This window comes from Fulmarus glacialis, unplaced genomic scaffold, assembly GCF_000690835.1.
Source record: "Fulmarus glacialis isolate BGI_N327 unplaced genomic scaffold, ASM69083v1 scaffold1608, whole genome shotgun sequence".
Classification (NCBI taxonomy): domain Eukaryota; kingdom Metazoa; phylum Chordata; class Aves; order Procellariiformes; family Procellariidae; genus Fulmarus; species Fulmarus glacialis.
In genome coordinates, this window is record NW_009227377.1 from 34,896 (window position 1) to 51,918 (window position 17,023).

Below are 17,023 nucleotides of genomic sequence, written 5' to 3' on the forward strand. Positions count from 1 at the left end.
AGTCACGTTCATCCCAAGTGAAGGCAGTGAAGATGAATCTGCTGCCCTGTGCAGCCGTCTGTCATGGAAGATTTCACACTACCTACAGCTGCAGGAGAAGAGAAGGGTGCACGGGTGCTCCTGGTCTGCCAGCCCAGCCCAAATCAATCCCTTCCAGAGGTGTGACAGTGTTTTGAATTTAAGGCAACCTATAGGTGATGGTCTGTTTCTGAAGGACGGTAAATGAGAACAAGATTTCCCATTAATAATGTCTCTGGGTAGAAACTGGTAGAAATCAGTTGTATGCAACACGTGTCCGTGATACAGGGGAAAACTTAAAAACAATATTTAAGTAGCTTTTAAATAGAGATGGTTTGAAGGAAAATACTGAATTTCTCATTGCCATCCATCTGTGCTCTTTGAACAAAAGAGGCAGAAGGAAAAGAGAAGGTTTCTGTACACAGAAATCTTTCCGAGCACAAGAGTGGCACCGCATTAGGAGCACAGTGGAAATTTTTAAAGCTTTGCTGATCGTCATTCTGTTCTTTAAGGAACAAAACATATTAATAACACTGGGCATTCAGGATAACGATCCTGGTTCCCCCTGTATCAGTCGTGACATCCACCAGCGTGTATCAGTTCTTCTTCTTTATGCACTGCTCTCCTTCCCTATGGTTGGCAGTGTTAATGGGAAAATGTACCCGTAGCAGAAAAAATAGTAAATGGTTACAGGTGTAATGTACTGTCCTTTCCCCACAGACAGTGCTAACAAGTTAGCACTGAGATCTATCTTCATCCTTATTGAGGGTCCACCTCCTGGAGGAGGAGGTGCCTGGCATCACATAAAATTGGGCTCCAGAGTTACACTTCACGGGGCTTTTACAGTGAGAAACACTCAGATCACAGCAGTAACCTAGCAGAGAATTTTTTAATGTCGGATTCTTTCAGGTTGGAGTTAGAAATAAATGAATATCCTTGATAGCTGTGAAACTTTAAATATCTTGCTGTGTTGTCATTGATAAAATACTGAAATACAGGAGCATGAACAAGGAAAACAATATTTGGTTATTGCTGATGAACATGGAAAAAGAGCATAGTCCAATGAAGCTGTAGTGAGCACTGCCTAGTTTGGTAAGAAGTAGTTTAATTCCCACTACATTTTATCAGGGAAAAAAGGTTCTGCTGTACCTGAAGGATTGGGGAGCGAGGTTTTCTGAAGTATCATCAGAGTGTATAGGAAAACTTGGCCAAATGGGCCACACAGCCAGACTGAAAACTGAGTACTTTCAGACTGAAAGTAAAACCGTATTTTCAAGAGAATGAAGCATCACTGCACTGGAGAGAGACACTGGTTTTTGCTTCACTGTGTTCCTCTTGTCTGTAGTATCAAAATTAAGAGCCATATTACAGCAACTGCCTGCAGGAGTGCCCTTGTCTTTTATGTTTGGTTCAGAGGAAGCTCCTTGAAGAAGCAATGAATGACAGGATGGTAAACACTGAGTCTTACTTACTCTAGCACTTACCCTGCTTTTACTAGCAATGGAGCCATACTGGTATGAGCACAGCATGGATGCTCTTTTTTTAGCGTAGGCCAGCCTGGTACTGCATTTTCTGTAAGCAGATTTCACAGAACAGATCTGTGTTGAACTCATGGGTGCATGCTGGCTATTCCTCCTTCAATGCAGCCTTCTCTTTTTTACGACAGCAGCAGGGTCAGCAGAGAGGGGCGTCAGATATCTCCTTCACTATTGATGCAAACAAGCAACAAAGGCAGCTGATTGCAGAGCTTGAAAATAAAAACCGGTAAGCATCCACAAAAAGTACCTGGTTTTGTTTAGTCCCATATATTGTGTACATTTGTTTGTTTCTTAACATCTTTTACTACCCATTTCTGTGCAATGTGCTTACACATGCACATACCTCCCCCTACAAAAAGCACAGGACTCAAAAAGGTCCACAGAATATGACAAAGGCTTTGAAATCTACAGCCTTTGAATCCCTGTGTTTTAATGAGTGTACTGTTCAATGACGTGATATAATCATTTATACTTTACTGTTTGCAGCTGCTGTTTGTTAAGAGTTAAAAAAACAAAGCCTGTCCTGTTTCAAAACCAGATTAACTTTGAGTTGGATCCTCTGCAGCACTATAGCGTGAAATGATAAAAGGATCAGTCACACTGCTAATGTTATGCTCTCCTGCTTTTGTTTGTGAAAAAGATGATTAAAGCTCTCCAGAACACAGTCTGCCTGGGAAAGGTTTGCAGAAAGGTTAGCAGCAAGTTAGGCTGCTGATCAAATGAGACACTAGGTACGGATGTGACCGAGACCGAAAGTGTCCAGAAGAAATAGGCCAGCTGGCCCCAAAAAGGAGTGATGCCCGTTTGTTAGCAGCAGAGGATCTGGCCCTGGGTATCAGACTGCCTGATGCCATGAAATGTATGGCAGCAGAGCTCTGCTTTTACTGCCGGACTGTAAAACAGAGGCCAGCCCAGACCAGATGGTTTCCTATGGCAAACTCTGCACTGCCTTCTGTCACCGTGTAATGAGCCACCAGCTCCAGTCTCGATTTGTCTTTCATAGTTCGAGGCTGCCTCCTGACCGTCTGCTATCCAGCACGTTGTGAAGAAGGGACAAAATACACAAAGGTTTCAACCTTCTGCTGCGAAGCTTTGCATTAGCCTTTTGCCAGCGCTCCAGGGCTGACAAGCCAGTCGTAACAAGTCCTATTAAATTGCTTCTCCATGAATTGTTGACCGCTCTCACATCTCTGCTTACACTAAAAGTATTTTTTTAAGTGCTGAATATTTTCTCTGACACTCAAGAAGGGCCAGATAGGTTATTTTAATTTTTGTTAAGTTCATGGGGTGCTTGAAATGTTCATGGGAAAGAATTAGAAGGGAACAACTTAATTACGCATAGAGCTATTTCATGTCTACCTCTGATTTTTGGGGGTCTTGAAGAAATATTTCCCTTTATGGTGAAATACTAAAAATTTATTTAAAAAATATCCAGAGCCCTCTCCCATTGCTGAGGGCTTCTTTTGTTGGTTGGAGCCCAGTCATTATATCTACGTTGATGAAGAGCTACATATAATCATACTTTTTCTCCTCTTGCAATGTCCAGTGAGCTGGTTTTGTGGAAAATTACTGACTTGTAGTCTTCTGCTTATTCTCCTCCCCAAGAGAAATCCTACAGGAGATCCAGAGGCTGCGACTTGAACATGAGCAAGCGTCTCAACCCACACCGGAGAAGGCACAACAAAATCCCACTCTCCTTGCAGAGCTCCGGCTCCTGAGGTAAGTCCGCAGCGGTAAAACCTCCGGCCGTGACTGGGACCAGCCAGTCATTCTCAATAAGAGAAGAAATAAGAGAAGCCTGGCTTACGGTTTTGGGGGCTTTTTAAAGTAAATAACACAATGTGTATTTTTTCTCCGTTTTCGGTGCAGGCTGTAGTCCTAGAAGTAATTAAGCTTATGCTTTAAGCAGCATGCATGAGGAATCTCACATATTATTCATCTACATTAAATTAAGCATGTGCATTAGTGTTTGCAGAGTTAGGCCCTTAGGTCGTTTGGAATAGGTCCCCACAGCCTGGTCCAAATGCCGTTAATTATATGGGGAAAAATGTCGTTCTGTCAGAACAAATGCTTCTACAAAGACTTCTCGTTTATGCTAAAGTAAATACAGAGCTACATGAAAATACAGCCAGAATTAGACGTTAATTTTTGGAAATTTCCCCCATGTGTTGAATGCTAAGGAGAGGTCAGTTCTGTTCATGGTGCAAAACCAGGCTGCAGAATGATCCTCCTTGTCACGTGGGAAGTGAGGAGTAATGTCATCTGCAGCTGCTGAAGATTTAGAGGATCATTTCTCCAATTATCCCACCAAGCTAAAAACATTGATATGGATGTGTCTGCATGTTAATTAGGATACTCTACATGGATTTACTAATTGCCATGTATATCACATTGAAGAAGAACAATTGTCATTGGCCCAGATCCGTAGGCTCCCTGCAAGTCCTGAAATTCATGCTGTGAGAGCCAAACAGAGAATCCAATAAGAACTATTCAAAACTCTTCATGTGAGTAGAGAATAGAGTGTAACACACTTTCTTTCTGGTGAAACAATGCTAGATTAAATTTTACCACCCCCCCCCGCCCCGAGCAGTTCTCTCATGAGAAGACTAACGAATATTTTTGGCCACTTAGCTGCTCCTCACACAAGTAATATTTTAGTGGTCTGATTCATAACCAAAGGAAATTACTGTAAGAAATTGCGCTAAATTTTTTCTTTACAAATACTGTATAGTTTTATTATTGAGTTTTCCACACTAAAATATTTTTCTGTTTCACAAATAATTACATTTGCTTTCCAATCTGAAGACAAATTAGCTTCTTCATTTCTGTGAGGGATTTTAGTATATAATTACTTCTAGATTTCTACAGGCAAGTGACATTCTGAGACATATAAAACTGACTGTGATGAAAATGTGTACACTGCATAAAATATACCAATAATCTAGCTCCTGTGCATCAAGCCTAAAGTCTATTTTAAGCAGGTTTAGGAGATTAGCTTTCTATGTAGTTGACAAATAAATTCATTATCCTTAAAAAAAAGTCAAATGATTGTGCAGTGTTAGCGGACTGACTACTTAATTTTTCCCTCTTTTCAATTTTGCTACGCATATTAAAAGCGTAATATCCTTATTTGAATTTCCTGACACAGGATATCCCTAGGGCAGTGAGGCTGAGTTCCTCAGTTATGATATCTTTTCTGATTTCATATGCAATGTCAGAGTCAGAAAATAACTTCTAATCTGTGTGTCTGTGCTGCTTTGCATACCGTCTAAAATGTTCACCATTTGAAAGGCAAAAGATTGGCTTTTGATTTACTGTGGTATTTCGACACCACCTCAAATTCCTAGACACTTAAGATGTCACGAGGCTCTTCTTACCATGTGTAAAACAGCCAGACTCAGAACAGCAGCACTGATTTACATTTGTTACTCCACAGATTTTGGGGGCTTGAAGCAATTAGGGCAGTAGGGCAATGTAGTTCATATAATATTAAGAAATGCTGGAATCTGTAAATTATGTTGTGAGTACCTGTCCCAGCATCTTTCACTAGCTACTGTAGTGTTGCAGACTCGCTAAAATGAGGTTCTGAACACAGCATTCCTTCACATTACCAGTGCTGTCTTGGAGACAGGCTGGAAAGCCCATTACTTCCAAGAACTTGCGCTGGAGTACAGCGGGAGAAAAAAGTCAGAGGAGCAGTCTGTACATTACATGCTGCTTAGATCCTCTCTCCCCGTAGAACGAATCTAAAACCCAGCAGAGGTCTGTGCTAGAACCTGCCACTTTGAATTACATGGCTGGAGTATCTTATTTTTATTAGCAGTTTCTTAAACTCAGTTGCCTTTGTACAGTTCATAGCATTTCCAACCATTACATGCCTGGAAAAGAAAAGCCAGCACAGGCAATTTGTAGCAGAAAATAGATTAGTCCTCCGGAACAGTAAATACAACCTGGCAGTGTTACTGTACGATCCTATTATATAGGTGAGAGATAGCACACGTGAGCAATCCTATAGAAATCAGTGTTGCTTATATCAGTCACTGCTCACTTACAGAGAAGGCTCAAAATCAGGGTTTCATATTTCCCTCAATATAGGAAATGTACTTAGTCTTGTTGGCTCTGGTGCTTTTCCGTTTAGAATTAAATTGTCATATTTTGTAGGTAGTACAAGGCTAACAACATAGTGGTTTTATGTTATTTGCAACACAGTAGTGTATAAAATATACCTAATATGTATATTTTTCAACAATAATGTTGTTAATTACATCATAGCTTCCAGGAGGCAACAATTTTATTTTGTATTTATGCCGGGACCTCTCATACAATTTAGTGATTGAACATGTGCAAGTGCTGAACAGCCGTCCTGTGCAGTGGAGCTGTGCGGAATGAAAGCTGTTCCCATTTATGTGGGCACAAACTGGCTGTCACACTTGGAGTGGCTCCGTATTCACACTGTCACAGAACCAGCACTGGACTCTGAGTCCAAAGAGCTATTTTCAAGGAGTTATATCTCCACTTTGTGATAGTGTTGGGGACGAGTGATTTAAATCACTTAAAGAGTCACCATCAAAGGTATTAGCGAAAGTGGTTTTAATATGATGTTGTAAAAGTGCGACTTAACAAAGTTCAATGGCAAGGTTCAGTCTGTCACTTACTACATGGATGAAACATACAAAGGAAAATGGAGTTAGAATCAAGCTAGAATGATTTATACAGAGACTGAAGATGCAAAAGGGTGAGGGAGTCCCTCCCATTGAGTCACGAGATTCAGAGAAGACCCTCTTGCTTCCTAATCTCCTGATGGAGCTTAGGTGCGGCTGGATCCACTCCTAGTCCCAGACTTGGTGAATGGTTTATGCTTAAGGGATATGTGTTTGGTAGCAGTTTAAGATTCATTCACAGTTTAAGGTGGATCACAAGATTTTAGCAGCACTTAATCATTGACTAATTTAACATTTACAAAGTGAGTCAATAGAATTTACTACAATCACAACAGTGACTTAATTACAGATTTGAGATGGTAATATTTATACTATACTTGCCAAAGTCACTTTGCACACGCAACGCACACAAAGACACATAAATGTACGAAGGTATACCTGTTAAAAATTCCCCTCGAGTTCAGTGAAATATTCACTTCAAATGTCTCAGCATTTCTCAACGGGCGAGGGTTGAGCAGCCTCAAGGAGTGAAGGGTTTTGGCCCAGGTCCCGTTGTCAGCTTTCGGCGATGGTCCTCTGAATTTTGCAAACTGGAGAGTTGGGGAGCTCTGAGAGGCGTTCCACTCGGAGGAGGTGCTGGTCGCAGCCCGCTGCGGTCCAGGAGAGCTCCAAGGGGCTCACTTGGGACCGCTGTTCATAGGGTCGCAAGATGATTGGCTTTAGTCATCCGTAAATTTCCATCCTGGCCACAATCCGGGTCAGTAACTACTGGAGTTCTCAAAATACCAGTAACAATGGTACCGTTCCACTCCAGCTACGATCCAGGTAAGGAATGTTCCAAGGCTGTCAGGGGATGACGAATTATTCCCGCTCGCTCTCCCCACCTTGGCCAGGGCAGCAGGGGTTCCTGGTTCGGTCAGTGCCGCTCCCCACCTCAGCCATGCGAGAGTTCCTGGTGTGGTCAAGGGATGCTCAGCCGCCCAGCTCCTTACACAAAGGCCAAGGCCTAACGGGAGTTCCTGAGGTCGTAGAGCGGCCCAGGGGAAGGGGGTGGAAATGCACCATCACAGATAGTCTTACTCTTGCTTCCAGAAAAAAATAGAAACAAAAGCAGATCGCTGTGGCTTCCTGGCTGAATTTCTGAACTCCCTTAGCTTCTCGCATGTCTCGCCCTGTTTAGTGCCCCTGCTGTAATTTCCTGTCCTTCAGGGCATGGCTTTAATTCCTCCTGACAGGCAGTGAGGTTATTGACTAGAGACATCCAAAGACAAAAATTGCCAGGCAATTTTTATATTTATATTCCCGCAAGGAATGTTATATTCCCGCAAGGGAATATAACACAAATTTGTTTGAACTTCATTTGTTCTTTGCAGAAGGGTCTGTGTCAGTGTCTGTCTTTTTCCTAATCACTATGTTTAGTCCCATGAATATTCTCAATATGAGGGAGCTCCCTAGCTTTCACGTAGCCCCGTTTCGAAGCACTATGCTGAATTCATACAGTGTATTTGCTTTCCTGCAGTCTATAGGCATATACCTCATAGTTGGGCTGGGGAAACGATGCAGTTAAAAGCTGCTGATGCTGTGAGGGGTAAGCTTTGATCGGATCTGCTTGTTTCTCAGACAGCGGAAGGACGAGCTGGAACAGAGGATGTCTGCTCTCCAGGAAAGCCGGAGGGAGCTTATGGTGCAGTTAGAAGGCCTCATGAAACTGCTGAAGGTAAGGAGTTCCACCTGATACTACTAAGGAGAACAGGCAGAGCGAAGCAAGAGAGAAGAGGGAGGAGATATGACCACAGAATTCTGCAGAACTTGACTATTTCCAACCATAAAATTTTGCTTTGTTTCCTTCCCTGTCCATTTTCTGCCTTGGTCTTTCAATTCAGGGGTTTCAAATGATGCTCAGATGATGATGTTCCGGTAGTAACACTGCATCATCATTGTTACCTACTGCTAAGTGGATGGAACATCAGAGACAGGCTCTGAACTATTGAAGAATTAGTACAATCCTTTAAACGGTACTGCAGCGTGATGCAATACAGTCCTGTTTTGCTCTTTTGTAGAAGGATTTGGCCGCATCTCTGAATTTCAGGCTAGCAATCTCTGGATCGGCCATTCGACAATGTCCAAATACAAAATATTTTGTGATCCAGTTTCAGGTGGTTTTAGAGTTTTCTGTGTTCACATCAAATAATAAAAAAAAAAAAGAAAAGAAAAGAAACAAGTAGGCACATAAAACAAGTTAACTAATAACTGTGAGAAAAACAACTCAGCACTGTACACTATTACCTACTCCAGCTGACAGTACAGAATTGCTGTTGCTAGTTCCTTTAACTTTGCCCATTCAATTGCTAGTTCTGTCAGACATGCCATTTGGCAACCAAATCTAACTCTCTGATCTTAGAGATGCTTCCCCAGCAACACTTGGTCATTTTCATAAATACAGAAACAAGCCCTTGTTAAACAGAAGAAATGTGTCTCAATGAAGGATCTCATAAAAATGAAGATATCAAAAAGCATGCGCATTTTTAAGACAGACTAGGGTAAGATGGAAAATGGGTCTTTATTTGCAGAGTCCAGCCCTATTTTACCTGATGGGCCTCAGGACAGTTGATGCCAGAAATTCACATTGGAATAAAGTTCTCTGAATAGCATAAGAGTCTGTTCTGTTGTTGGCCATGCCAGATAAAATGAGTGCATGGAAATTCAGTGCAACTTGGGTCAAATATGGCTCTGATAAAAGCGGAAAGAATTTCACTGAAATCCATTTGGCAACATGTATTTGCATCAAAGGATGAGTTTGACCCCTTATGTCATTTGCATCTGCTCAGGTACAGGCTTCTGCAGCCACAATGCAGGAATTGGTGGCACCTGAGCAGCAGAGCTCACCGAGTAGCCAGCAGATTTTTGGGAGCTGGAAGTAGACAGTATACTTTTCGCTCTACCTATGAAATGCTGCAGTGCTACAACTAGCAGTCAGGGCTGCCTGCTGCCATTGCACTGCCTGAACAAAGAGAATATGGGGTAGGAAATGATAGTAGCTTTCTGCATGCTTTGCGCTGTTCTGGTGTTTCAAAGTGTGCAGAGGTGGGACCATAACCTGGTCACATACCTTTAACTATCTCGACTGTACCTTTAATCCTGTACTCCAATTTTGGCTTTGTTTTCTGTTCTTCACTTACATCCTGGCTAATGTCATGTGCTGATCCTCTTTTTCTTTAGGAAGAAGAATTGAAACAGGTAGTAAGTCATCTCCTTATCGGAGGCCTCACTAACTTCTAAATATGATTGTGTTCCTGTGATTTACTTTACTTCCTTTGCTTGAAATGTGTGCGTCTTCCTTTGACCAAAATTAATATTTTGCACTTCTTTCACACATTATTTTCAAGTATCTTGGAGCAATTTTCACAATTAAACATCTTAGCCCTCTAGAAAGTGAGTCATGGCTACAAGGAGTCTTGATCTTTTTCTCACTTCTCTAAATAAGAACACGTAAGATATGGAAATCACCACCCAAATGTAGTGAAACCAACCTAGAGTATGAATTAAAGAACACTTCTACCATAGATAACATTTTGAAAATGTAATGAGAATTTTGGAACTTTAAGAAAAACATAACTGCGGTTAAATTAGAGCAGGACAAGAGTTTGAAATCCCACTTTATCCAGAAGAAGTCAGGGCATCGTGTGCACATCTTTTAAAGTCGGCACTGATGCTAACAGTCCTGTAAGTCTTCAGGAAAATAATGTAGTTTCTAAATGGCTTCTGCAACCTAGATCAAAAAGGGCAAGTATTTATATTACTAATGGTAAATTTTAGAAGATTTAATTGCCTTGGAGCTTTTTAGTATTGAAATGGATCTTGGAAAGATATTAGGCTAAAAAATAGCACTTTTCAGACAGCAATCTGATTTATGAGTCCGATAAAAATGTTTCATTTTAACAAAACACACTTCCTCTTGCTTTCATCAGCAGAAGTACAGCCACAAGTCTGATGTGTTCTGTCTATGGTAGAGCATGCAGAGTTTGTAGGTAATGCTCACCTTCATAAAACTAACGTTTTGGCTAATTTTTGTAGAACATCAATCTGTTGCACACAAAAAAAAATATTCTGACCAAACATCACCTCTATGTAAGGGCTGTCTGGTTTTTATTCTGCAGTATTAGAAGATCTTCCATTCGCAAAAGAGAAGTTTCCAGCCTGACAAGAGTTTCCCTATCATATAAAATGTTCACTGGACAGTATAAGTGAAAGCACATTTTCAGGCTGTTATGAGATACGATTTTTTTCTTCCGAGAGTAATAGCCTCGCTGAATACTAGGTGATGATGCTAAGGAATTACTCTCACAATTTCCATTAGATGATCCCCATTATGCTATGCCATTTCATGATCTGTTGAGAGAAACAGGATTAAATTAATTTCTGGAGGAATTCAATTGGAATGAGCAGCCGGGCAATTCATCTAATGCTTATGAACTTTCTATTTCTCTACTGCCCTTCCTTGAGAAAGGATAATGAGTTCTTCACATCTGTGTCGTTTGATGAGGCTGTGAGACAGGCTTTCCCCGTATGTCATCCCGGTTCAGTTCCGGCAGAGGGAGCAATGGGCTAAAGCTCCTGTAACGCCAGTTTTCCTTTCAAGCATTTTATCCTACGCATGCATGACACTTGATAGTGGGAAATCTTTTCCTGTCTAGCAAGAGTTAACTTAAAATCCATAGCAGGTTGACTAGGGATGGTGAATTAAATAAAATACATGAAAGTTTTCCTAAATGGCACGAGAACATTGATAGCTGCAACCAAGTACAACATAAAAGCTGAAGCCATCCACATATCCGTGGTGGCTGTGGTAACTCCCCTTTCAGCATGCCTCAGTCCTCAGCTGGTGGGGCTGCAGAGGTTTGGAAGCAATTCGGTGTTCAATTTCTCTGCTTACCAAGATTACCAAGAAGTCACTACTGATTATCATATCACTTTTCAGGCTGTTAGCTCTAGCCTGTGAAAACCGCGTTTCTCCTGCTAACCACTATGCAGGAATCCAATCCTAATAGCACTCCATTCCCACAAACTTGGGCTGAGGTGGATCTAGGTGAGTAAAATATCATTAAAGTGTTCACCTCTGAAATCAGGCATTCCCTAATATCCTCCTATTTCAGCTTGCTGTTGATCAGTTCTGTCTGATACTGCCCAAAGAGATAAAAAGAGAGGAGTTTTTTACTGGACGGGGGCTCCAAATGCTTCATCTCCCTGTGCTTCCCAAACAGTTTGTTCCAACACTGAAAGCTACAGATAAGAGAGCACTGTGTATCATAAACACACGATCTCAGTCATAGCTGCAAAGCAGACAAAAGGGTAAGCACTGGTGTGCAGCAGCTTTTACATTTCTCTTGTGGGAAAATTCCAGGAAAGAAGTACTGGCAGGCATCTGTTATTTTTAGTAAATAAAATGCCTATTCTGAAGTTCATTCCTTAAATGTGACTTGTCTACAGGAAGCAAATTTTGTCCATTTTTTTCTCATCCTCTCTGAAAGTTCCCACTGTTTTTGGTGTTCCCCAGAACCAAGATCAAAGGCAAAGGGGAGCTGAGGAAAAAGGGCAAGCGAAAGAGGGAGCTGGGAACCAGAAATTCTTTCGCAAATTTGATTCATAGAGGGTGAAACATCCCCAGTCGGGACATGAAAGGAGATAGCTGTAGCTCCCAGATCTCCCACCTGGTGTGCAGGGGGGTGCGACCTCCAAGGACCTTGGAGCATCTCCAGGTTGCTCTGTGCCCTGCCTCTGGAGGACTAGAGATCTGCGTTTCTGCTGGAGTGGGTACAGACAATTCCAGAAACAGGAGAGCATCTGGCCCTTATGTATTCGACTTCCCTTTCATCCATCATTTAAATGTTCTAAAACTGATCATTAAAGAAATTATAAGTATTAAATCCTCCATTCTCCCATCAGCAATGTGCTTATTCCTCATAAACCTAATTTGCCCTTGATGTCTCTCTGGTCATAATGTCTCTTAGAAAGGGGTGATAGGAGAAAAGAACTAATAGCTTAGTATTCTGATACATTATTTATGATCTGGGGCAGGAGTTTATAAAAATCTCAAGGGCAATGCTGCACTCCTCCTGCAATGGGCTGCTATTGTCTTTTTTAGAACATATTTGCCAAACCGTTTCAGGGCTGCAGTGGTAGCCACTACAGAAGTCAAAAGAAATGGCATGGGAAGAGTTAAGAAATCCTTCTGAATTCTCAAAATAAACCCAGGGTGAGGGAAACACTAGCCCTCAGGTTACTTTTCACTGTAAACAACCAGGCGCAAGTGTTGTAGTTCCCCTTTAACAGCAGTCAAGGCACCTCCGTCCTTGGCATCTACCAAACACAGGTTTTCAGTCAAAAGCCATGTGCAGTTTGGTGTGCGCTCCAGCATTTGTTTTTCCTTACATGGATACACGTTCCCAGAGGTTTTGAAACAGTAGATGAAAAGGGCACTGTGTCTCTTTATCACTCACTCAGCTGCGTTTGTAAAAATGACTATTTTGTAAAGTCTGCTTGAATTTCAACTAAGTGATACTAACTGTGAGGTGCTAACAGCATGGCATTTTATATGACTGGTGTTAAAACATTTTCACTTCCAGCAGCTGAACCCGTAGCTGGAATTTATGTTGCCCTATCCCCACAGTGTTTTGGGAGTGCCTGAGTATATCCTGGAGAGCGAACAATTTAATAGTGTATGATTTAATAGTGGCTTAAAATAGTTCTCTATCTCCGAATAAAAAGCATAAAGCTATATTATTTATTGCAAGTGTCAGACTTTATGTGACTGAGAGGTTGCATGTACCATGAACTTCTGCAGGGAGGGGGAGGGCAGGGTGATCCGCTCTCACGGCAGCGCTCTGATGAGAGGGGCCGTTTCAGTCCCTTGCCCAGGCTGAAAGGGACTCGGGCACCACGTCGGTGCCAGCATCTTTCCCCTTCTCACAGCCTGAACGGGTTATGTTTTATCAAACATGCATTTGAACTGGGGGGATAAGAGAGGCAAGAGGGCAGAGAGAAGGTCTATACTTTGGTGCTTATTAACTTGGATTTTTTTTAATTTAGCTGCCTGACATTTTCCCATGCTTAAAGGAAGTCAGATCTTGACTCATATTATCCTACTTAATATTTTTCTACACGGAAGCCTTGCTGTCCGCTAACAACTGACTTCAGTATATTTCTTTTAGCAAAATTAACGTTACCCAACTGATCTACAAACAGCATGACGCCTTTAAGCTGAGGGATGGGTGACAAGGACAGCAGGCGAGGGCTCTTGCAAAGACCTGTTTAACCCCTTGTGACTGTTTTGCAGACCCAAGGGGCAGGCTCCCCGCGTTCCTCACCCAGCCACACTATCAGTCGACCGATTCCAATGCCCATCAGGTCTGCCTCTGCCTGCTCCACCCCAACCCACGCACCTCAGGACTCTCTGACTGGGGTGGGAGGCGATGTGCAGGAAGCCTTCGCACAAAGTAAGTCTTATTACTAGCTTGTCTGAGGTACTCGGAGACGTATTTGAAGAATCGTTATCTCTTGTGGTTAATGACTAAATGAACTTGAGCTTCTGAGTTGCGTGCAATGAAACAAAACCAAAAAAAACCATTGGCAACAACTGTGTTTTGCCATTGAAAATCAACTTTGTCAGCCATCAGACTTTGCTGTCAGAGTGAGCAGGAAAGTAGAAACTGGACAATGATGCCAATTAATGGATTTTGTGGTTAGAGGGAATTTTGATGCACGAGGGTCAGACCAGTTATCAGTGCTCTGTTAACCAGAAGAAAAAGAACTGCTATTGACCTCAGCAAGGCATTGTCTGTGTGTTTGGTTTTAAATAAAGACTTTGATAGGAATAGATGATACAATCATAGAAATAGTTCAGGTGGAAAAGGCTCTTGTAAGTCACCATGTCCTCCTGTTCCAAGAAAGAGGGCTTCAAAGTGAGATCAGACCATTCAGGACCTTAACCAGTTGAGTTCTGAATGGTTCCTAGTATCCATTTTCCACAGCCTCTGTTCAAGTGTTCCACCATGCCTACTCCAGTGTTTGACCATGCTTACTGTGTAAATTTTTTGTCCTTGTATCTGATTGGAACATCCCTTGATGCAACTTGTGGCTGTTGTCCCTTGTCCTTTTGCTTTGGGCCGCTAAGAAGGGTCCAGCTAGACTAGACAGGAATTGCGTCTGGAAGTCTAGATGAATCCTTCCTTTGCCTTTCCAGAAAACTGCCATAGGCTGCACCGGGTTTCTCCCTCCTCTCTCCACTCTTTTGTCAAGTAACAATGAATTTTAAACTGTTTTGAATTTCTAAGACCACAGATTAAATGATTATGTTGAATACTAAAGAAAGTAAATAGTCTATGTGATCTAAATGAAGAAATATTCCTTCTTTTTCTAATCTGCTCTCTCCTAAAATATTTACATTACTGCAATTCTTTTATTTGAATATTTTTTTTCCCTGTTTCCCTAGAACAATTCAAATGTAAGTGGAGCTCTGGAGTTCCTCTGCTACAGTGGAAGTGTGTTTGTTCCCAGGAGCCCAGTTCAGCCCTCTCATGCACCCTTCCCCTTGATTTTTATGGGAATTGTGTCTGTGTGTGTATTTAAGACAAGGTTGAACCTATAATGCAATCAAGAACTTTCTGCTAAAGTGCTAGTCAATTCATGTATTGAACATAGGCATAATTCCTAGTCCCAACATAACAGGTTGCTGGATATCTCATTTTCTGTGGCAAAAGAAACAGGCAAGATATATTTTTCTTCTTTCTGCTGTGAAAAAAATTGAGACAGGCAAAAATATGGACCACTAACCCCTATGCTGTTATACGACAGTTTCTTCCAGAGCTAAGAGTAAGAGAAATAATGTAGTGGCCACAATAAAATATCCATAAATAATACTAAGGCTGCCTCAGGCAAATGCTTTTTAAGTATATAAATGTGTTCTGTTCAAGATAAAAAGCAATATAAAAAGGTAAGCGATCACATTTAAAAACTGCTGCATTTGATAAATATCTAGCTTTATGTCATTATTTACCATATTCTCTGGATGGGAAGGTCAAACCCAAAGAACTTGAAGCCAGCTATTCTGTCATGTCTTGACATACGACTTGGGGCGGGGGGCAGGGGGCTGGGCTGAGATTTTATGGCTCCGTTCTGTTCTGCACCAATAGAGATCTGCCTATATATACATAATGCAGACAAGCCATGGTTAAAGCACGGTTTCTCTTGTTTTTTTTTTTCTCTTTCATAGTGTTTGCAATAGTTCAGAGATACAAAATTGAGAAGACTTTAGACAGGGAGTGGCTGCCTGAATGTTTGTGTGTGTGAAAGAGAGAGATTAACTACTTTAATTTACATTCCAGTAACCATTTGCTAATGGATATATTAAAAAAACCTCTTTAGGATTTGGGGAACTTTTCTAAATTTATTGTTTTACATTCAGCCAGTTTTGAAGTATCTACAGCAGTCAAATCCTGCCAATTCCTGTGAATAATCCAGTCTGGAAGATTAGAGATTCTGTGGGATATATTGATTATTCAGCTACAATAGGAGCTATGTTTGGGATTTGGGGGAGTTAAACACGCGTTACCCACAGCCTGCTCCTAGGGAAGGAGTATTTCATGCAGCTCACAAGAATCTTTCATGATTGATGGTTAAGGGAATATTGCCAGGTTCAATTCAGCAGGGAAGCACTTCTAGATCCATTATTAGAAAGAGTTTAAAAGCAGCCTGGGGCTGTTTAGAATGGCAATAGTGCTTCCTTTATTAAAAAAAAAAAGAGAGAGAGAAAGTAAATTATGGAATATACAAGAAAGTCCTTGAGCTACAGGAGAGGCTGAGAGGGAGCAGAGAAGAAAAATCCGTATCAATCTTGATGAGGTCAAGTATGTTTCTTCAACATTTGCCATAATTATCTGGCAAATACCTGGCAATAATGGTGTCATTAAACAGAGCTGTGGGAACTTAGAGAAAACACTTCATTTCTTCCCTCCTCCCCCACCGACATTGTAAATGAGTTCACGCTGGATTTAATCTTCCAGGCCTGGTCTGCTGGTGTCACCACACAAATGCAAGCTTGATGGCAATGAATAATCTCCACATATCTGGCATTGTGATTAAATGAAGCATGAGGGTAGGCTTCTGCTCTTGCATACAGCATAAGTAAATGAGGCCATTCTGCAGAGAACTCTTCTGCACGTGTCCCTCGAAAGGGCTTTGATACCCTGAATTATCACAATGGCAGCTTTCAACAGGGTTAAAACTGCTTTCAACAGGAAAACATATGTCTTGTGAAGAATAGTAACACTGTGCTTTGTCTGTCTCTTGCTTCAGGTGCAAGACGGAACTTAAGAAATGATTTGCTGGTGGCAGCAGATTCTATCACCAACACCATGTCTTCTTTGGTAAAAGAACTAAATTCTGGTGAGTGAGGCTAACAAGGGTGGATAAGTCACCACATTGACATTTCACATATATTCGAAAAAATGGGGGGTAGGAAAATATAAACCAACAAAAAAGCAATGTAATGTATCTTCAAAGCTTTTTATGCATTTAGAAAAGAAATCCCTAAATAACAGCTTCAGGAATACAGCAGTTCTGAAAGCCGTGGACCTAGAGGTGCTGCTGGATACAGTGAAAACTTTGAGAAGTTTGTTTGTGATTCCACGTGGAGTGGGATTTCGCTCTTTAGAAATTTCATTCAATATAGAACATACAGGACCTGTTGTAAAATGCAGTCTGTAGTATTCTCATAAAAATATCCTACCTAATAACCAAGATAAGCAAAAG

General features: G+C 41.4%; 1 protein-coding gene across 1 annotated transcript in view; it reads left to right on the forward strand.

Moving 5' to 3' along the window:
• DTNA (dystrobrevin, alpha) overlaps positions 1-17,023 on the forward strand; it is a 61,460-nt gene that overhangs the window by 32,628 nt on the left and 11,809 nt on the right. Inside the window, exons 11-15 of the mRNA XM_009583109.1 lie at positions 1,685-1,782; positions 3,162-3,275; positions 7,838-7,934; positions 13,551-13,710; positions 16,568-16,657. Coding sequence (XP_009581404.1) covers positions 1,685-1,782; positions 3,162-3,275; positions 7,838-7,934; positions 13,551-13,710; positions 16,568-16,657 — 559 coding nt within the window. The remainder of the gene's footprint in view (positions 1-1,684; positions 1,783-3,161; positions 3,276-7,837; positions 7,935-13,550; positions 13,711-16,567; positions 16,658-17,023) is intronic.